The sequence below is a fragment of the Xenopus laevis genome, chromosome 1S, assembly GCF_017654675.1.
Source record: "Xenopus laevis strain J_2021 chromosome 1S, Xenopus_laevis_v10.1, whole genome shotgun sequence".
Lineage (NCBI taxonomy): Eukaryota > Metazoa > Chordata > Amphibia > Anura > Pipidae > Xenopus > Xenopus laevis.
In genome coordinates this window covers 41336525-41359634 of record NC_054372.1, presented here as the reverse complement: position 1 = coordinate 41359634, position 23110 = coordinate 41336525, and the positions used below count along the sequence as shown (strand labels likewise).

The 23110-nt window shown below is 34.6% G+C and overlaps 1 protein-coding gene across 2 annotated transcripts in view; it reads right to left on the bottom strand.

The window, feature by feature from the left end:
* Positions 1-23110, bottom strand: part of fstl5.S (follistatin like 5 S homeolog) — a 251175-nt gene that overhangs the window by 40592 nt on the left and 187473 nt on the right. For both annotated transcript variants that reach the window (XM_041579533.1, XM_041579534.1), the window contains exons 8-9: positions 11713-11833; positions 9197-9358 (exon numbers count right to left, since the gene is read on the bottom strand). In XM_041579533.1, the coding sequence (XP_041435467.1) occupies positions 9197-9358; positions 11713-11833 (283 nt within the window). The remainder of the gene's footprint in view (positions 1-9196; positions 9359-11712; positions 11834-23110) is intronic.

Below are 23110 nucleotides of genomic sequence, written 5' to 3'. Positions count from 1 at the left end.
ATTGGCATGCCCTTTTAAAGCACTGAAAGAATGTGCTGCACCCAAGTGAGCCATAATGCAGCCCCCCGAAAAAGACATTCACAACTTTCCCTTCTTTAAACTTAAAATTCATTGAATACCTATTATACTTTTTCACTCTATATTTCAGTTTGCTCTTGGCTAAACAAATGAATTTTTTGCATATAATCAATGGAACATTGTAATAAAATTCTCTCATGTAGACATGCAGACAATTATTGAAAAATACTGGTTGATTGAGATGGAGAGTGTTTTTTTTTAGAAAGCAATCTTTCATATTTTGAATATAATTGACGTACGTGAATATAAAACGGTGGTAGCAACTCCAATATAAACTTAAATCATTCATTGATGAAGATGAATCTGGCAGAAGCAGTAGGAATTGATTGGATTGACACAGTTTGGTGCACAGGTGCCCAAGTCTACAGTCTTGTAGTCATGCATGGCTCTGTGTTTGCTTCATGCTATATAAAGCATTTCTAGAATGTGCATGGTCAACCATGGGTCACTGCCATCCCCAAGCTTAAGATTATTACTTTAAAAAAATACTTTCCTATCATAATAAAAGCATTTTGTAATACATATTTTCATAGGGAACTGTTCAGATTTATTTCAAGGACTGCAGTATTAAAATCTTTAAAATGGAGCAATAAATGTATAAAGCCATAAAAATACATTTTGCATATATTGAAGTTTTTCTGACATGCTTCCTGCATCAAAAGAACTATTTTAAGGCTCATTCAGAGCGCAAAATAGATTCCTGAGAGACTCCCATTCCTCTCTTTTTAGGTAAAAGTAGACTGCAGTTTTATTTTATCACCTGCCTGCTTGTGGAATATGCAAGTGAGTTATTTGAGCAAAATTGCATAATATGCAATATTTATCTAAAGAGCCGTTCAGAATAATACTTGTTAGTTCCCTTGTGTTATTTAAATCTAACTCTCTCCGATGAATGTTTGGGAAGCTACTGTTATAATATATTCTTGTTCTGTTGTGTTTTTCTGCAGTGCCCTGCCTTTCTGTCATGTTAAGGAACAAAATGATGTACAGTGTACAGGCAGAAAGATAGTCAGAAAAAGACAGTAACTGGATGCAACTAGCATTGGCTTTCACAGTCTAGTAATTACCTAACAATTAGCATCAATTTAATTAGAAGTACGAATGATAGGAAAAAATAAGATGCTGCAAAAACTTCTTAATACTTGGAATGGTATTTTATAAACAACATTTATATCTGTCCATCTAAAAAAAAAAGGAGCCATTATTTCAGTTAACTTTGATTTGAGCACAAAAAAAGATGGAAAATTATGTGTAATAATTGTTTTCATTAAGCAGAGGCCAAAGCTCATTTGAATTATTTCAAGGTGTTCAGTAAAGCAGCAGAGTAGCTAAATTAAAGGGTAATTTCAACGCTAATTACATATGCTCATGTTAAACATGTTTTTTATTACATCTGTCAACAGCTATAAATAACAGAGCAGTTGGAAAAAATTTGGAACATTATGCCTGGGAAATGGTGTTATACAAAGAAGGAAGTCAATAGTATTAAAATGGTTACACCGCACACCCGGAAATTTACTCACTTTCACTGCTCTAGTGGTGCTGGTTATTGATATTGGTGGTGAATAAAAATAAAAGAAAGGGGGTTTCCCCGCTGCAGAAAACTGGTGTGTGCGGTTGTTGAAATTGATACATAGAAGGAAGCCACAATATGCAGAGTGGGAGAAAGGGGAGATTAACAAAATATTATGCAAACCGTGGATAAGAAAACTATTATAGGGATTGGCGAACAGAGAAAGGCAGAGAACGGGGTAGAGTTGTTTTTTTTACAGAAAGGGAGCATGTTTTGAAACAATTACCTTTCATAACTGGCATCTTTTCAACAAATGACTGCGTCTATTTTTAGAGACCACAACTGCAGTTGTGTTTGTAAGCGAGCCCTTAAATGTAGTGATGGGCGCATTTATTTGCCAGGTGCGAATTCGCGGCGAATTTGCGCAATTCGCTGCCAGCGAATAAATTCGAATTCGAAACGCCCGCGAAAATTTGCGGCAAAAATTCGCCGGCGTCAAAAAAATGCTTTCCGAAAAAACAGACGCCGGCGTCAAAAACGGGCGCTGGCGTTGGAAAAAACGGGCGCCGGCGTCAAAAACGGGCGCCGGCGTCAAAAACGAGACGCCGTCGCCGTTTCGCGGATTTTTCGCCGTTTTGCAAATTTCGCGCAAAATTCACTAAACGGCGCAAATTCGCCCATCACTACTTAAATGATATGAATGATATTTCTATCAGGTGAAAAAGTGATTTGCTTAATACAGTAAAAATGTAAAGTCTGGGTTAGAATTTGTAATATGAACCCTAACAGTGCTTTATTGTCATTTTAATTTCCCAAATTCCTTTTTATTCTTATTCTTTATCACATAATGTCCCTGCTAATATTATATAATACTACTGACTAGATGTCATGTTCATTTAACTGCAAAAACTATAACAAACTGCAGTCCATGGGGTGACAACACACAGAGTCTTTCCTAAAATAGATTCAGGTACAGGTATGGCATTTGTTTTCCAGAAACTCAGTATCCAGCAAACTCCAAATTACGAAATGGCCATAGACTCAATTTTATCCAAATAATAAAAATTTTGAAAAATGATATCCTTTATTTCTATAATAAAAAAAACAGTACATTGTACTTGATCCAAACTAAGATATAATGAATCCTTATTGGATGTAAAACCAACCTATTGGGTTTATTTAATGTTTACATGATTTTCTAGAAGATTTAAAGGATACAGATTCAAATTACGGGAAAACCCAGGCCCCATTATCCGGAAAACCCCAGGTCCCAAGCATTCTGGATAATAGGTCCCATACCTGTATAGGATCTGTTATACTGAAACCTGTTATCCAGCTCCCTCCCATATACTCCATTTTAATCAGATAATTAACATTTTTTCAAATACATTTCCCTTTTCTCTGTAATAATAAAATAATACCTTGTAAATGATCCAAACTAAAATATAATTAATCCTTCTTGGAGACAAAACAATCCTATTGGGTTTAAATATTTTTTTAGTAGACTTAGGGGGTTATTTATCAAAATCTAACGAAATCAGACTCCCCCCCCCATTTATCAATAATTTTTTCAGAACCAAAAAATATTCAGATTATTGAAGGAAACCCAGAGCAGATCAGGATATACATAAATGGGACATCTGCCATTAACTTCTGCATGAACTCGGCAGGTCTGAGTTGTAGTACTTTTTTATTCAGACTTTTAACACCGTCAGGGTTTAATAAATCACTGATACAATATTCAGAACAAGGTGAGCGAACCAAATCAGATACGTGTAGACCTGCTGTTTCAACACACACCATCCATCATGCGATGAGTGAAAATACACCAATAAAGGGTGTTTGCAGACTAAAGTACTGCCTGTTCCTGGTCTGTTTCTTATATCTTTAAATTTAATAAATCACCAAAAATTCTAGTTCTTTTCTATGAAGAAATTGTGTTTTTGGGGGTTATTTACTAAACTCTGAATGCAAAAATTACAAAAAACCTGTGATTTTTTTAAATAAAATCAGACTTTTAAAAAATCACACATTTTTCAGAATTTATTAAACCTTGATGAAAGTTTGAATCTGAAAATCCGGCATCTCAGACCTGTGGAGGTTGCACATAAATCAACAGGGGAAGTCCCAAGGATTTTTTGATGTTCGCAGGATTTCGTGCAATACCCCAAAGTTTTTGGAGTTTTTGGATGAAAATTTTGAAAAAGTCGTGAAAATTGCATGAAAAAATCCCCAAAAATATTGAAAATCACAAAAATCTGATTTTTTTTTCCGCACAGAAGAAATCCAAAAAAACCGTGAGTAACTTAATTTTTTTTCCGCACAGCAAATTTTCGGAAAAATGCAATAATAAATAAGCATAAAAAAAGTGAAAATCAGATTTTTTTTCCGCACAGCAAATTTTCGGAAAAATGCAATAATAAATAAGTATAAAAAACCCTAGCAGATTTTATCAGAGTTTGTAGCAGAAAATATTGAGATAAATTCGGACTTTGATAAATAACCCCCTTAATGTATGGAGATCCAAATTACGGTAAGATCCCTTATCCAGAAAACCCCAGGTCCCAAGCATTCTGGATAATGGGTCTCATACCTGTGTAAATGACAGGATGCTGATGTGGAGATCTCTGCAAAATCATTTCTTATTGCCCTTTATATATGTCAGAAATTAAAAAAAAAACCATTCTATAGATTTTAAGGTATCTGGCAAGCTTTGCCGTGTAGAATAACTGCTAAGGAACATATTGTACATATTTATTGGCACATAGGTGGAGAGTGATCATATTGCATAGCTGTATTATAAATACCAGCAGGCAAAAGTGCTAACTGTACTATATATTGTCATTTGATATTACATTTCAGTTTGCCTCTGGTACTTATTTAACAGGATTATCAATGTTTTTGACAGACAGAGAGGTAACATCCACTAGGGCCTTATTTTTGATCATTTGATCTTCCCCTATAAGAGACGAAGGGAATGATATTAAACCAAACATAATAAGCAGGTATAATATTTCTTTGGTTTGATGCCAGCTAAGAGGATTGAAGTAAAACAGCAAAGTCGATACGCAGAGGAAATTATTTTTGCTGCTGTACATTTAATAGATTGTAAAAAGAGAGTAATGTGACAGATAATCAAGTTAAAATATTGCCACTCTACTCAGGATGGGAAAGAACATGAACTTCCATTAGTGTTACAGGACTAAAGAAACAGAGGGATGTTGCAGGTTAAACTCCATAAAGGTTTAGTCAGCATCTTCAAGTAAGTGAAAGAGACAGAAAAGTCCTATTCCCCCTCAGGTAGAGAAGACTGGAAACACACTGAATGCTATTTGATAATGATTGCTGTGGGGTTAGTAGACTTGCAAGAAGAATTATCCACTGGACAAATGAAAGATGTCATATCAGATTACTCCTGGAGGATGGAAGCAACCATTGAGGCATTTTTTAATAAAGATGAAACAGGGACTTTAGTACTTTCAATGGATTACTTTCATAATGCCACAATAACAAACTAGTCGAGACCGTGCTGTGTTGCAGAGCATTATCTTGAATTTTCAATACTTATTTTCCTTTCTCCTCTGTCTCTGCTCTCTTAATGTCCTTCTGTATTTCTTTTCATAAGAGTCATCCCATATAGTAATTGCATGTTACAAATTAGACATATCATAATGTAAAGAAGTGTATATTTTAATGTGCCTGTAACCCTTGTTTTTTTACCCACGACTAGCTCCCACCTCACTGATGTAGAGCATTTAGGTTACTTTAGACCCCCAGTCTAAGATGGGCCCTCATATACATGTGTGGAGGAAGGGAGAACTGTACCTCTTAGCTGAACAAACAGGTGTTTTTGACAAGTTTTCTTGAAATAATAACAAACATTTATTTAAAGTACTCACGACGTAGTGCAAATGATTGAGTTTAGTTAAAGATGTCACAGCAATATACAATTACAGAGCATATCACACAATGACACTCCTCTCTGAGGACAGATTTGGCATAATCCAACTTCAACTTCACCTCGGTGACTCCCACTAGTGGACCTGGATCATCTCCAGGGAATTCCTCTAAGCTGATTCCCTGTCTATTATGATACCTACATGATCCATATCACCTGGAAGGCATACCTGCAATCTATCCTCCTGCTGAAATAAATTAAGGCTGGGCTCCTTTTTCTGCACCCGTTTCTTCCGTTATCCTTCCTCCCCCCGCTACTACTTCACTTCCCATTCTTTTCCTAGCCCTGTCTTCCCTACCCTAGTCTGGTGTTCCTATTTAGGAAGCACATTGACATGTTTTTTTTTACATACAATACAGCAATTTGCACGCACTGTGCCAATAAGGGTTGCACTGTATGTTTTGGTAAATCCCATGCAAGTTGTGGCACATGCTATTCTTCAGATTTTGTGTTGGAATGATAATTTCAGAATCCACAAAGGGGAACATAATATTGATACCTAATATGCATAGAAGTATGCAATTATGTGGCACATAAAGACCCTAAAATAAAAGCAGTTTATATTGTGTGTGTGTGTGTGTATATATATATATATTCATGCCTCGCATGGCTCTTGCAAACACAACTCACACATAGCAACCATGCAAGTAGAACAATGAACCAAAAAAAATGGTTGCCATGGATTACACCATAAGAGAACATTTTCCCAGTATTGATAGGTGATCCCCACTGTGATAAGTGTCATATGGATGCCTAAAAAAGTTAAGTCTGCAAAACCATGCATTTTCAGAAATTACACTAGTTGAGTAATGCATAACAGAATATGTTTTAGTACACAAAATGCTAAACTGAAAGTCTTGGGTACATTTATGGTTCCACAGAACTGATACAAGATTGGTACTTTGCAGCCAGGGTCGCTCCTGAGCAGCCAATTACAAGGGGCGGCAAAAGAAATTTCGACTCAGCTAGTGCAGAGTGTGCTATTGCGCTCATTGCACTAGTGATGCCCTGACCCTCTCTGAAGCTAATTTTTAAGCATGGAGCGGGAGAGGTGGGACGGCATCGGGCCCTGAATCACCCCTGTTTGCAGCATCTCATTGCTCACATTTTTGGGTAGAAAGAAAACTCATTATAAGACTAATTATGACACTGAGAGAATGCAGAATATCACCACAAATTTATACATTCCAAAAAATTACACTCATCCCTATTAACCACGATCAATAATGGAAAGGTGATAATTCTCATGTGTTTGTCTATGTGCATACATATATCAAGGGCAGGTAAGGGATTTTAATACTTGTTTTGATACAGATATGGACAAATGACACATTAAATTTAGCATTATTTTAGTGCCCCATACATTTGAGTCCTATAAATATTGTACAGAATTTGTGAAAGCATTCATAGAAATACACATTTATTAACATGTACAGTTATGGAACCTGTTATCCAGAATGCTGGGACCTGCGGTTTTTCAGGATAACAGATCTTTCTGTAATTTGGATCTTCATACCTTAAGGGGCAGATTTATCAAGGGTCGAAGTGAATTCAAGGGAATTTTCGAAGTAAAAAAATTAAATTTTTTGGATACTTCAACCATCGAATAGGATACTACGACTTCGAATTTACTTCGATTTCAATTCGAAGTAAAATAGTTCGAATATTCTATAATCGAAGTACTGTCTCTTTACAAAAACTTCGACTTCAATAGTTCGCCAAATTAAATCTGCCGAAGTGCTATGTTAGCCTATGGGGACCTTCTAATGCATTTTTCTAAGTCTTTACACATCGAAGTAAAATCGTTCGATCGTACGGTAAAATCATTCGATCGTTCGATGGCCGAATATCGAAATCCTTCGACTTCGATATTCGAAGTCAAAGTATTTTAATTCGATGGTCGAATTTAGAAGTATTTTTAACTTCGAAATTCAACCCTTGATAAATCTGCCCCTAAGTGTACTAGAAAATCATATAAACATGAAATAAACCCAATAGGCTGGTTTTGATTCTAATATGGAATAATTATATATAGTTTTATTACTACATAGAAAAAGGAAATCATTCTTTAAAATCTGGATTATTTGATTATAATGGAGTCTATGGGAGACAGCCTTTCAGTAATTCAGAGCTTTCGGGATAATGGGTTTCTAGATAACAGATTCCGTACCTGTACAATATTCTGAATTTTATAGAAGTCAGTATTTTTATATTCCTGAACATCTCTTTAGTGTCACCAGTCTGAGCAGACTGCTCTTAAATTGCTTTATTTTCCTGCAAGCATTCTGCATGAGATTTCTCTGTTTCTGGTGCCACTGATTTATGCAAAGCAGCTGGTAGATTTATGGTGACAGTAGAAAATTACAATATAAAACGTGACAATAATCTTGACATCTGTGCCTTACACTATAATAAGGATGTGACTTGAATTTAAACATTCATTCCCATTTTAAGTGGGTTGAAGCCACATGTTTCAAAGATATCTGCAGGGTGCAGGTGATGATCTCCTCCAATCTTTCCTGTAAATGGGTTCCTCGTACAAAGTTAGGGTGAAGACACGCAGAGCTACTAGTAGCAGCTACTTGTCAGGGCTACAAAATGCCCTGCCATAGACAGGATCATTCAGCGGAAACTTGTTGTGCATTTTATAATAAAAGGATTTGCTGATTGATGCGGTTCTCCAGAATGATATTTTTGCTCATTTAGTAAAGCCACATATACCTTATTTATCAATAATTTAACTTGAAAAAATCTAGTGCAGGAAAATACTCGATGAAATCGTGAAAAAACGTCCAAATTGTGTGATTTTTTTTATGATTTTACCGTGAATTCTTCATATTATTTCGGAAACCCTGCGCAGATCATATCTTCCATTTGACAACTGAAATTGACTTCTACATGGCCTCGGCAGGTTTGAGATGGAGTATTTTTTTTATTCAGAATTTTATCAGCCTCGGTGTTTAATAAATCACAAAAAAATTAAGTTTTCCCCTTTAAAACTCCGACCAGAAAAAGATCAGACTTTAATAAATAACCCTCATAATGTTTTATATTGTTTCTTGCAATAAACATGAAAATAAAACAAATTTCAGCTTCCTGGTTTATTGCCACTGTTTGTAGAGGAATACTGTAGGAAGTAAAACAAAGGTTACAGCTCAGGAGAGAGAGTTCAATAAATGCTTTGTAATTAGTAAATATTTTACACATTAGGTAAAAGCAATTTCACCCCAAGCCAATATATTGTGTGTTGATTCGTGTTGAGAAAAGGTGGATATAGTTTGATACTTCCTCTTTAATTATATAATAGCTAGCTTCAAGAAAACCATATAAGAAACACATTTCTAAGAATATTGTATGCAATACTCAAGATATGTTTATACAATATCCATTCACAGCAAAAGAACAGAATATAATGGAAAAGCAGTATGAGTCAGGTAGAAGCAGACACTTAGCTAAAGGCCAAACAAATGTGCTTACATAATATTAGCTATTATTACTTTCATAAATAGATCATATCAGACCTGTGTCTGAGTTAAAAGTCTTACAGAGAGCTTAAAAAGAAACAAAACAAAAGAAACTGCATGAAATTCGCTTAAGCTATTCTGTTCTTCTTGGAAACCAACTTTACTGACAGGTCATTAACGTACCTTGTAATGTTAGCTGTTTGGATAATTTTGGAGTTATGTCAATTCCATTTTTTAGCCAACTGAGCTGTGGTTTGGGTATTCCATCCGCGTGGCATCTAAGGCTGGCAGTCACCCCTGGTTCTCTGGCTTGACTTTCTGGATAGACTCGAATAACAGGTGGCACTAAAAAACAGAAAAGAAATAATTAATTTTGACATCATGCTAATTATGCTAATACCCATTAACCATAGCAAAATACCATAACAATATCTATAAAATGCTTGACAGTGTATTTGTACAATTGATACTGGTGGAAGTTATTTCTTGTGGTGCCGTGCCACCTCATATATATAAGAAAATATTTTTTTTATAAAGCAATAGCACTGCTATTTTATTTTTGACTAAGCTGTTTGCCCTACTTTATTCCATACTCATACACATGCTCTTTATGATGCAAATATTATAGCGAATGTGCACCTGAAATTTAAAAAGAACCTTTAAAAAACAGGGAGAATGCAGTAGGGCGGGAAGAGGGCCAAAATCAGGTAACTCCCAAATAAATAGGGGGGTTGGCAGCTCTGTACATGTGCCTCTGCTCCTATTTCACCACCAAATTCAGTACTATGCTAACACATGGGGTTACATTATTTATTATGCTGTGTAAAACTAAATTTGCCAACAAATGGTGTAAAAAGCTGTGTAAAATAAAAGGCAAAGGTATCAAGGTGTGTTTTATTTTACACCATATAAATGCCAGATTTTACGCCATTATTTTACACTGCTTCAGACCTTTGTAAGTAAGTTCCCAGCAGAAGTTGCTCAAAGAAAAAGCTTGTAAAAAAGAATTACGCCATTTTTATGCTGTTTTTTACATGGTGATGCCTTGCTATGTGTGGCAAATGATACTGCCGTTTTTTACACCACATAATAAATCTGTCCAGAGAGAAAGAATAGCAAAATCTATACCTGTACCCAGTTTTAAAGTGCTTATCAAAATCTACATTTAACTAATTAGAGGAAGACACATAGGTACCGAGCATACAGAATTTAAAATGTATTTTATAATGATTGCTGTATTAGACATACTGCTACACATAATGAAATTGTATGTTATTATGGGGAATGGGTGACCATTCAGCATATATTGCCATTATGCCTCCAAACTTATTTAGGCACGTTTATCAAGTTTTTTTAAACTCCCATAAATTCGAAACTTGACTAGTCTAAATTTATTAATAAAATTAAATTTTTTATACTACTAATTTAAACGACCCGAATTTTAATCAAATTGAATTCAAATTCGATCAAACTCGATTTGAGTTTTTTCTCCCAAAAAAAAAACTTGAATGTCAGGAAGGCTGCAATCATCTCCAAATTGATTCCTGAACCTTTCCCATTGACTTAAACAGCAATTCGTCAGGTTTTAGGTGGGAAATAGTCAAGTTAGAATTCTTAAAGGGCTAGAGTATGATAAATTTTGAAATTCAAATTAAATTTTTTTAAAAACCTCGAATTGAGTTTGGATAACTCCCTAGTCAAATTTGAATTCAAATTTTTAATTTAACCCTTAATAAATCTGCCCCTACTGACTTGCTAAGCATTTACTATTAAGTCAATAAACTGATAAACTGAAAATGTCCCTTGGCCTATAGAAACAAAGAAAAAAAACATGGTCAAGGCCTGTAGTACCAACACTTTCAAATATCATTCAGCCTTTGATAATAATTACTGGTGAAACTATACATAAATATTCAGCGTGCTGTGTTCTAGTGTGAGTACATATTGGGCATGTTGAAGGACATGACTTGTGCTTTGACCAGCAAAGGGCAGGAGAATGATTCCATGAAAATATTGGTATTTCAGTACAATGTTGAAAAAAAGGTTCTACAATGTCAGATATCTTCTGATGTGTCCATCTCAGGCAGCATGCCTGCAGGCATGAAGCATAAGTATCATATAATTTTTATGGCCTTTAATAATTTATCACTTTAATATTCAGGGAATAATATACTGTCTGTTGTAAAATGTAAGGAAAAGGGGTCATGGAAATTAAGGTTATGGGTGACTTCTAATTAGTCACCTTGGAGTTCCATTTTAAAACAGGAGCTACATTACATTTTTGTATGCTGTATCATATGACTTCCCAGGAAATAACTTTCTTATATGAGCTTATATGGACATTCTTATACGTCCACTACTACTGCTTCAGCTCATCTTGCTTTCATTTACATTCCTTAAAAGCTGCTAAAGTGGTTGAGTGAGACTTGGTTTTGTTATTAACATATTTGTAATTAAAAGGTGAAGATATGAAGAGGAAGGAGTTGCAGGCATCTTTCCAATCAAGGTAAGGATTGCCCTGACACTGTTCAAGAAATCACAATTTTGTAGGAGACAACTTAAATGTAACTCATAACAAGAATAAGGAAATCTTTTTTCTTTCACATTGTGCCTTTTTGATTAAAATACATACTACACCAAAAGAGAAGCTAAGTATAAAAAGATTTAATTTTTTGATACATTGTGATTAGAATACCTACCATTCACTTGGAGAATATGAATCTGATAAAGCTTATCATAGCCATCAGCATGGCAGCTGTAATTTCCCATGTGGGTTGTGGTAGCCTTAGTAATGTATAAAGATCCATCATCTCCAAAATCCTGAAGGGATAATTCCATAAAAAAAGAAGGTTATTGTAAATTTTTGAATAATATTTAATTAATTACAATCTTCTACCTGACAGATGAGTGTTATGCAAGAGATTTTACTTTTCAATCATTGAGTTATACTAAATTTATTTTTATGCAGTGTTTGTTGGGAACAGAAGAAAAATAGTTGAACGTAGTCCATCTTTTTTCAGATTTATAGTAACTTTTATTATGATGAGATAGAGTGGAAAACTGGGGTAGAGAAAGGAAGGAAAAAATGTAAACTTTTAAAGTAGTTTCAATAGATGTCAAAAATGTGCGCTCAGAGCTTGCTTAAAAATCGATGTATTTTTTTTTAATTGTTTTCTAAAAGCAGTTAGGGAGAAATATAATAAAATTTGCAAAGAGAACAAATTTGAGCACAAATAATGCATTGTAAATCTTAATTGAGCATTGTGAACCTTTAAGACATGCTTGAAGGTAGCGTAAACTTTTGGGACAAACATAACAACTTTTTCATTAAGAAGTTTTATTACATACACTGCACACTATCACAAACTATAAAATCCTACTGTCATGTTCACTTTGTGAACACTTATTTGTATTCCAAATGCATGCATAGACACTGTAAAAGTTTAAGAGTAAGGTCCAAGTATCCACTTTAAGTTGTCTGTACTAGCTCATAGCAAACCAGAGATTTTCTTCACACACACACTTCAAGGATATTCACGGGTGCACCAGCCATAAAGTTACGTGAGAACCTTGCCTCATGTGGCATTTCCCTAAAAGTTACAAGGGGCAGCAGCCGATCCTGGTAACTTTAAGCGCCAATGTTCAGGGGGTTTAAACCAAAAATGTGTCTCTTTTAGTACAAGAAAGTGTGGACCCCGGCTGAGGGGCCCATATTGCCTCTAAGAATGTGAATTGTGCCAATAGATGTATGAATCAAGGTAAGGGGTGGTCCTGCTGTTTGGTCTCTTTGGCCTACATCTTTGAACCAAGTGGATGTTCCATTGAGGCCATCAAAGGTTCTGCCCTAGAAGGACCCTACTTTTAGTGAAGTCGGGGAGCAGGGTTCCCATGACTGAGGTTTATAGTACTCTCCAGGAGAGTGAGATAGTTAGGATTAGCTAGTAAGAGCATCCTATGGTCAAAATGGGAGGATAATAGGAAGTAGCTCTCCTCTAAACTAAGTGAAGGAACCACAATATTGATGTGTGATTCAGGCATAGTTCTCTTGCCTGATCCATGTCTACTGTAGGGGTTCCAGACCACATGAGGCATTGAAAACCTAGAAGGTCATCCTTTCAGCTGCCCAAGCTATTCCTACAGTGGTGCCACAACTGCTGTGTCTCTTAACATCTGTTAACAGCTATCCTCAAGTGTTGATGAGTATTCAACCATGTGGTGCTTTTAATTGAATAACACTGTTATTAATTGCTTTGAAAGAACCCAGGAGGTGTCCTTTATTCTATTCTTATTCATTTTGGCAATGTAAAGGCTTAGATAGACAAGAGGGTCTAATTTAACCCATGCTTTATTCAGTCTAATTGGACATAGCATAAGCAAAAATAGGCATACATGCTTAACACTGAGCCTACAAGTGCCTCATAAGAAACACTCTCTCTCCAAACTTAATAAGAAATTTACTTCAGTTGGGTTGCTAAGTTATATTACTTATCTGAGCAGCCTTCTGATCATTGTCCAGTAATCAGATATTTTCCTGGCTCTACATTGCTAGCAACTTCCCTACAGGCCTAAGTGGATATAGAGGAGAACAGGGACCACAAACCAATCAGACATGTATTTCACCCCATTAAGAATAAAAATAATCTTTGTTGCAATATGAATTATATTATATTTAAAAAAAACATATTTAAAAAGCATTTATGAAAGACAGATGACCAGGAATAAACAGTTATACATAAGCTGAATTACCTTGATAATTGTCTCAAGATTCATTGTCACTACATTTACTCATACTTGATTATTTCTATAGGGCTCATTTACCAACACATGCCTTGTGCAAAATGCAAAAATGGATGGACAATGACATGCTTTTTACACACAATGCAGTTATTTCCCAATTCACCAATGTGATCCAGTGCATACATGCAACCTGTACTATGCAATCTGTACTTTAATCCTTGGATATGGTTGCAACTTGCATTTTGGCTCATGGCACAAATGTAGTTCATGTATAAACAATAATATTTTTGTGAAAATTATTTTAATGGACTCTTTTAATGGAAGTGTTGTGCTTTACATTTATTTCTGCATTGGCTAGTGAACTCTAATATTTGTAATATGTATTCCAGTTATACACAATTTACAGCTGTTTTAACATGATGTAAAGTACATGGCATCACTGATTTCTTGCTAGGATACACAAACACTAGAATAATTTCAGTACCCAGGATTGGACTCGACTGGAGGGACACTGGGAAGGCCCTGGAAGGTCCCTGGCCTATGTGGGCCCCTTTGGCCCCAGGCCCACTCCTGCCAACAGGAACTGCAGGCACCAGTGCTCCCCCCAATCGCTGACACAAGGGGGGTTATTTATCAAAAGTCAGACCATACTAGAATCCACAATTTGACCTTATTTATCATTGAAAAAACTTGATAAAATCGGTTCGAAAAAAAAACCTCACATTTTTGAAAAATCGCTTAAAACTCCCCAATTTTTCTTATTTTTGGCCGAAACTCAGTGCAGATCATAATATCTTCAAATTTGAACTGGGACCTTTGCCATGACTTCTACAGGACCCCGACAATTTGGGGATGGAATATTTCAGACTTTTCCCATCCTTATATAATATAAATAAATATAATAAATCTCGAAAAAAAATTTGTTTTTTCCCCCCACTAAAAATGTGGTTTTAAAGTAAAAAAAACTAGATTTTTTTGAGTTTTTGGCATTCGGACTTTAATAAATAACCCCCGAGGAGTAAACAGAGTATGCATTGTGCAGCAGGCGTGGGTAGCACATGAAGGAACTGGAGCTTACAAGTTAATGGCGACAGTTAAAAAAAGTTAAAAGACTTTTGGACAAATGCAATTTCAGTGCGTTATTTCGGACACCATTCTCCATGTGTTTACCCATAATGCAAGGATTTCACCATACACTGTACTTTATCAGTATTTAAGAAATGGACGCAACTGTGCTCAAAATTTTCAAAGTGGGAATTGCATCATTTCTGCCACTTGCCTTAAAATGCGATTGATTTTTAGGAAAAAACTTGTAGTTGATGCAGCCCTGGAAAGTAATCTCTCTCTCTCTCTCTCTCTCTCTCTCTACTTAAGTTTAGTTAATTATTTATGAATATCTGGCTTTAGCTACAATAGTTCTGATTCAATAAAATATTTCCTTGTATTCAGAATATTCTGACTTTTAATTTTTATCCTTTCCTGTTTTTAGCAATGCTTTTCAGCTTTAAGTGCTTTGGTAATTATTTTGCTTATTTGAAAATCACTTGAAATACTAATTGCCAGGTCAGGTTTCCTAGAGGTGGTTTCTGCCAGAGCAATCATTTTCTTTATCACATTCTGTATTTGCAACACTAGTGTCTTCTTTTAATTATCCGTAAGCGATTTTTTAACAAGCATATGTGCATTTCCAATTTAACATATGGTAAAAAAAAACTGATTTTTAATAGCAAGAAACTAAAACAAATACAATTATTTCACCACTGGCCTAGTGACATTTGGTTGGGGAATCAAAGTGATCATAAAAATACAAGAGGAAAAAAGGAATGCAAATAGAAGTAAGTTGAAGACCCTTGAAAAGAATTTATAAAGCAAGGCTGTATATTGTAATAAACATTGCTAGGTATCATATGCACAAAACATTGCACACAAGGTCAAATAGAGAAACACTGAATATCATGACATAAAGCAATCCATAGATATTTTAACAGAATTTTAAAAAGGATCACGAAGAGCTACAAATCTGACATTCAGTGTCATAGGCATTAACTCCTAGGTTTAAAAAGCAAGTTATTAATGATATATCAAATCTATTTCATACTACCCTTTCTATTTAAAACATGTATTTTAATCTTATCTATGTCTACAAAATTGCATAAGTCTCACTTACTTGCACAAGGGCTCTGTGCAAAGTGTAATTTGGACATGTTTTTTACCCAATATAATGCATTTTCTCCATAATAAGCAATGACTAATGGACTGTTTTGCTTCACTAAAAAATATTCTGATAATTTGTAAAATGCCAAAATTTCACCAAATGCATTGGAGTCAATAGGAAGACATCTGTTTTTTTCCCTGCCAAACAAGGTGCATGAAGAAATTCTAATAACACTGCTGTGCAATATTTTTTGTGTGCATAAATTCATTTTTTTCCCAGCAAAACAAAATGAATGCCAACATTCATGAAAATTTGTACTCTGGTGAAAATTTAAACTACAACTAAAACCACGAGTGGTTTCTTCCTTCAAATACCTCTGCTTCCTGATCAAATAGTCCTGACCTGAAAACTCAAATCAAATTTTTTTGACGTGTCAAATATTTTTTTGACACGCAAATTTTTTTCTACCATTGGAGTCTGTGGAGCATCATTTTCTAACTGAAACTTGGAAAAATTTGTCTCATCACTACTATTAACATTTTTAAATAGTTCAAGGGACCTCTGCCATTGACTCCTACACAAATTCAGCTGGTTTTAGGTGGAGAATAGTCATTCCAGGTGTGATAGATCTCACATTCAAATTCAAATTTGAGTTGGTGGTTTTAAATTAGAATTTTTGAGTTTTGATCAAAAAAATATTAGAAAATTCAAATTTACCAAATCTGCCCCTAAATGTTAACTTTGCAACCACAACCCTCTAGCCTGGGGTTTCTAGAGTTTTTAAGCTTCATTGAAAATGAATAGAACAATGTGATTATCGCTGGTGTGCGACTTTATTTAACAATAAAAAAAACTTACATTTTTTCTTAAGCTAGCATTCGAGATAAAAAACTTGACAGGAACTGGTACTTGATACTGAATGATATTAAGCAGATGGTTTCCCAAATTATTTCCCAGGATATACTTCATATTTACCACTAGGGATGGGAGCGAATTGAACCTGTTTTGATTTCAAAACATAGCAAATGGCTTAAGAGTTTATTAAAATCTATGACATACAGTATGACCACCACCTTGTTCTTTTTCAGATACTGTAAGAACAACCAAAACACTTATAAAAAAACAAAGGTAAGTTTAAAAACTTTGCCAGTAGCAAACCACAAAAATCTGTACAAATGAGAAGCTTACTAAAATAAAATACTCCACTCAGTTCTCGTCTTCATTGACATGGATTATGAAAGCCTTTCATCTTGCATAAAGTGAATTGATGCTGTTTGGCAATTACCCATCAGTTTATGTCACAATAATTTTATGCTTCAGTCTGTACAGGGTTGTGTTACTTTATGGTTACCAACCTTGTTTAAAGGGAATCTGATTAAATTGGTTATTTGAGTGTGAAAATCAAATTTACATTTTGCTCAGCTAAAATAAGATGAACTGTAGATATTTCACAGCTCCTTTTAAAAGCACAATACAAGCAAAGGAGTGCACAGCAGATTGAAATGCAACATGACAATAAAATAGCCCTTTGTCAAGTGCAATTCAATTTTTCTAAAGTGCAGCTATTGGCAGGCTTGGGTTTCACAGTGAAACTGTCTTTCACCCACTAATAACTACTTCTAAAAATCCCACATGAATGAACAGAACATACTTAGATAAATCTGCCCTTAGCTATGTAATACAGAGAGTGAGTTGGTTTGTTGAATAGCCTGGCAACCAAAGAATACAACTCAAAGTCCTGCAATAATTTTGCTTGATAATTAGATGCAGGGAATCACAGGTTTTTACTTAAACATTGTAATGCTGTTTTCAAGAAAATAAATAAAATACATAGGCTCTCCACACAACAGTTTTAAAGGGTTCAATTCATATTTTGGCAAAACTCAAACTGAAGCAAATACTTAAACACAGCTACAGTCCTACATCTTCTTACATAATACAAACCTTTCTTAATATACAGCACACAGTTATGCCACCATAAGATGATTAGCAAGCCTCCCAGGAACCCAGCAGAGTTTGACAAATTATCTGCCAAAGATTTATTAGTTCACCAATAGCTTGATATGTTACAAAAGTTTAGCTGAAGGGTATCTCATAACATTGCATTCTGTGTAACAACCTATATTTCATTTTGTTGCTTTGGAAAAAACAGTAAGAGTACTGGAGGTGAACACAGTGGAAGTAGGAACAGATCAATTAAAAGATATCACATACCTGCTGTTTATGCAGGACTGTATTTCAAAAAAATGCATATTTGAAATGCAAAACAGATTGAAACAATTATTCATAAAGTAATTTTGAATACATCTGTATTTCACATAACAATATTTTGAGCTAATCAAGAATGTGACACAGACGTTATCAACAGGAATCAAACCTGACAAAGGGACTGAACAACTGGGGTGGGGGCAGATTACATGAAATAATTCAGTACTGTCTGCATATTATTGCATATTCAAAGTTCAGTAAATGTACTGTATATTTGATTATTGAACATCCCCCCATATACAAGCTGAAGCCTATTAGGTTAGGTCTGTAAGTCACTGCTGTCATGACCTATGAATTCATGTTTAATTGCAAGTGTTCTCTTTTTATAGTTGATAATGTGTCAAGATTAGTTCTAAATTCTTTATACATTTTTGTAATGGATATGGTAATTATTATAATAAACAGCTCTTTTTACACAACTAACACATAGGGACCTATTTACTATTTGAATTTTTTTCACAAATCTCAAAAAAATTGTGGGTTTTCTTTATTTTTTTAAAAAAAATTCAAGATTTATTCAAGATTTATAATTAAACCTGGCATTTTTCTGGTCCAGTTTTTAAAGGGATACACTCGAATTTTAAGACTAAAAAACAGAAGACACCACTTAGCTGCATGTTCTCCAAATCTTGACCCCTCCATTCACCTTCCTTCTCACCATTGCCGTCCCTCCTTTGACCTCTTTCTCTTTCCCTCCTCTCCCATTTCCTTCCATGCTCTCTGTTCCACCCTTCTCTGGCGATTCCTTTAATCCTTCCTTCCCAGCTGCTTTCATCCCAGCTGCTTGTCTAACCCACTCATAGGTCAGGGAATGTTTCTGAATATATGCCTGTCTATCCACCCATAGGTGATGCAAACCACCAGCAGCAGTAGCACATACTGGAGATTAGAAGATTATGAATGGGCTCTTGTGTATTTTACCCCTATGTTTTATGTTAAAGGTATTTACACTTTGGTCCCTGGGAATATTTTGATATAAGATCTTATATGATGCAATAACATATTAAACAACACCATATTTAATACATTCACTGCTATTATAAATCATAGAAAAGTGATAGTATTTACAGGCTTACAGTCTAATTAGGTATCTGGAGAGACCAATAGAACAGGTAGATTTACTTCAGTTGCCAGCAATAGACAACAAATCTAAAGAAATGCAGAGTGTGATGGGGAATTTAAAAGTCCATTGGAGAGACCCAGAAGCCACTTTTTAAACATTTCAGTGTTCCTTGTTTATAGTATGCCTAAATCTATCATTTTTTTTTCTATTAGTCTCTGCAAGAAAATGTTCAATCAATTCTCCTTCATCTGAGAGAGGATTTATGTGACCATCCCTCAAGTCCATTACCTTCCATTCTGGGTATATTAATATAACCTTTCATTTACCACTCATCATTCTGCTTTATATTAATATTCTTGAGGCATTTGGTGCTTCTATCATGATTCCCTGTTCATTCAGCATTATAGACAGCAAGCATTTTAATTAGCAATACCCGGCTAAGGTTTTATCCTTCAAAAAATGTGAATCAGGAAATATAATTATTCTGCTAGCTTGATCAAATGGGATTTGAGGACAAATGTGTACAAAATGGAGAAAAAATACCGCACTCAACAGGCTCAGTTAGAGTAACTGATTTTAATAGAAAAACAAAAGAAAGTCCAACGTTTCGATCACATCATAGGGATCTTCCTCATCTACACTCTCTACAGTGTATATTAAGAGTGAGAGATAAGCAATCTTTCAGCAATTTGGATCTTCATATTTTGTCTACTAGAGAATTTTGTGAAAATTAAATAAACCCAATAGGCTGGTTTTGCTTCTAATAAGGATTAATTATATCTTAGGTTGTATCAAGTACAATGTACTGTTTTATTATTACAAAGAAAAAGAAAATCTATGGGAGACGACCTTCCCATAATTCCCATACCTATATATATATATATATATATATATATATATATATAGATATAGATATAGATATAGATATAGATATATATATATATATTTATATATAGATATATATATATATATATATATATATATATATATATATATATATATATATATATATATATATATATATATATATATATAGATAGCTAGATAGCTAGATAGATAGATAGATAGATAGATAGATAGATATAGATATAGATATATAACTGCTGCAAGAAGATCCACACTCTCAGGACTTATATACAGTAACAAAACAAAACAAAAAAAATTTGTTTTAATTGTTAGTGATATGTTCTAGGGGATATACTTTGTGTCTAATTTTTTATGTGTTTAAATGGGATATCCTTGATTATGAAAGTATTTAAAGTGACATACACCAATAGTAATTGTAATACTGATCATGTGACACTTACCAGCTGTCTTTTCCCGCTCTTGTGCATATTTAAGGCTGTCTCTGTGTTCATTTTGTTACTTTGAGAAAGACTTTGGATGGGCCGAAACTTTAGTCCCATGCAATAATTTTTTTTTTTTACTATATATAAGTCCTGAGAGTGTGGATCTTCTTGCAGCAGTTACAGATAATTATTTGTTTCTGCACCCAGGCATATTGAAAAATTTAATCAAGAGTGCTGGCAACCCTTTGTGTGTATGTATGTATATATATATATATATATATATATATATATATATATATATATATATATATATACATATAACATGTGTATTTACCATGCAAATCCTATTAGGTTTTTTTTTTATTGGTGAAATATTTTCAGACATTTATCAATCAATAAATGAAGCTTCCATAGGAATTGCCCATATGTGACAGGTAAAACTTTTCAGCAGTCGTAGATTTGTGGCAAGGTTCTGAGTTTTGCTGTCTGGAATTTTTCTGGGAAACTGATGCAAAAGTACACAGCAAAAAACACAGCGTCCATTGACTCGAATGTATTTTGCAAGTCACTGCAAAAAAAACATCTTTTGATGTAGTTTGTGTAAAAAAAAAAGGTCACTGACTCCAAAAATAGGCATTATCTTCACTGCATTTTGCACAAAAAATGCTTATTGACATTAATTGCATTACTTTAATTGCTGCTGCTTTGCAATTTTTTATTTTTTTATTTGCAGGGAAAACACTTCATATTGTGTTTAGTAAATAGTGATGGGCGAAATCGCGCCGGCGTCTCGTTTTTGACGCCGGCGCCTGTTTTCCGACGCTCGGGCCCCTTTTTTGGGCGAATTTTTGCCGCGAATTTTCGCTGGGCGTTTTGCGAATTTATTCGCTGGCGGCGAATCACGCAAATTCGCCCATCACTATTAGTAAATCCATAATTGGTTTATGTTATTTCCCTTTAAAGCTGCAACTGCAAACAAGCTGACAGTAGAATAAGAGATAATGTATGAAGCAATGCTTAGGTCCACCTCACACATGGCTTTTTGATCACTTTGGTAGAATGCGAAGGGATATGGATTTACTAGAGTAGTTTTGACTGCCAACAGGTACCAATGATCAAAACGAAAGTGAGGCAGATTTATTTGAAAAAAAAGCCATTCCTTTATGATTCTGCTTTTTTTTTTCTTGCTTGAATGTTGAAAATATATCTCCCATTAACTTATATAGAAGCTCACCTGGTTCTAGCTGCCAAATTTTTAAAAATTTTAACAAAGCTTGAGTTTGGTAAAGAAATTTGAAATTGATCTTGCATCACAGAAAAAATGTAACCTTGATTTTTATTAAATAGCCTCCATGGTGTTCTGAAGGACACAACTACACAAGGAGGCCAAGGAGCACATCTGCAGCTTAACTGATTATGGTTACTGACAAAATCTATTTACTTTAATACTTAAGGACACATCATGCAGGAAGCTTGGAGGACAGCAATTTCTGTGGGAAAATAATAGTTATTATTAAACATCCTGTAATTATAGCAAACCTCCTATTATTATAAATGAGAAACTTGGTTTATAGCACAAAAGAGTGGTTATTGCTGTCATAATTTCTCCCATAAGACATACTGTTTGCCACATACTTATTCTTAACTGGAACATGCCCAGTAATGGAAAGTAATCACCTGTAACTGATGTCTGCAGTTTTCTTAGGGTGCAAACACACTGAGCAGGTTTCCCAAAGGTTGGGGGGGAAAACTTATTTTCCTTTAAAAAATATGATACATTTAGACTTTTATTTGCTAACATTTTTTTTTCAGCTCAAAAGACTTTTTCCAACTTTATTTTACCTGGGTCAAGTGAATAAGAAGCAGACTTGGAAATTTGCTCAGCTAATAATCAAAGCATAAAAAGACAAAATTATACAGGGAATATTGTACTTTTTAAAATAGAAGGATATTAGATTTCACCAAGGATTTTCATGACCATATTACACAGGTCATTAATTACCTTATAATTTACATTTTTGTTTTGGTATACACAAGGGATATAGGTATGACTGTTGTGCATTATATATATATATATATATATATATATATATATATATATATATATATATATATATATATATATATATATATATATATATATACACATATAACATGTGTATTTACCATGTAAATATATATAGAGTATCTAAGATCTATGTGGCAGGGATATTTTTCTTGTGTATATAGCCCTCTTCTGCATGAGATCTAGCACACATTTAGTTGCATGTGGTGCTACAGGAATCCTGTGCCTCCGCTATATGGAAGAGCAGGTTCACTTTAATATGGCGTGCCTCCACCCAAGGTCAGGACAGGCTGAACTGTAATACCCCTCCCTGGGAACTTCTCTGATGCGCAATACACATAGGCAGTGGAACAGGATTTATTTGGCAGGACACTATACCTTTAAATTACAGTGATACAGGTAGCCTGCCAGCCAGCAGCGACTTTATAAATGCAGCTGATAATCTGACTGCTGAGGGGAATCCCAACTTATGTGGCAGTTGCTTCAAAGTCCTGAGAAGGACTCCCTCTGGTTTTCCATG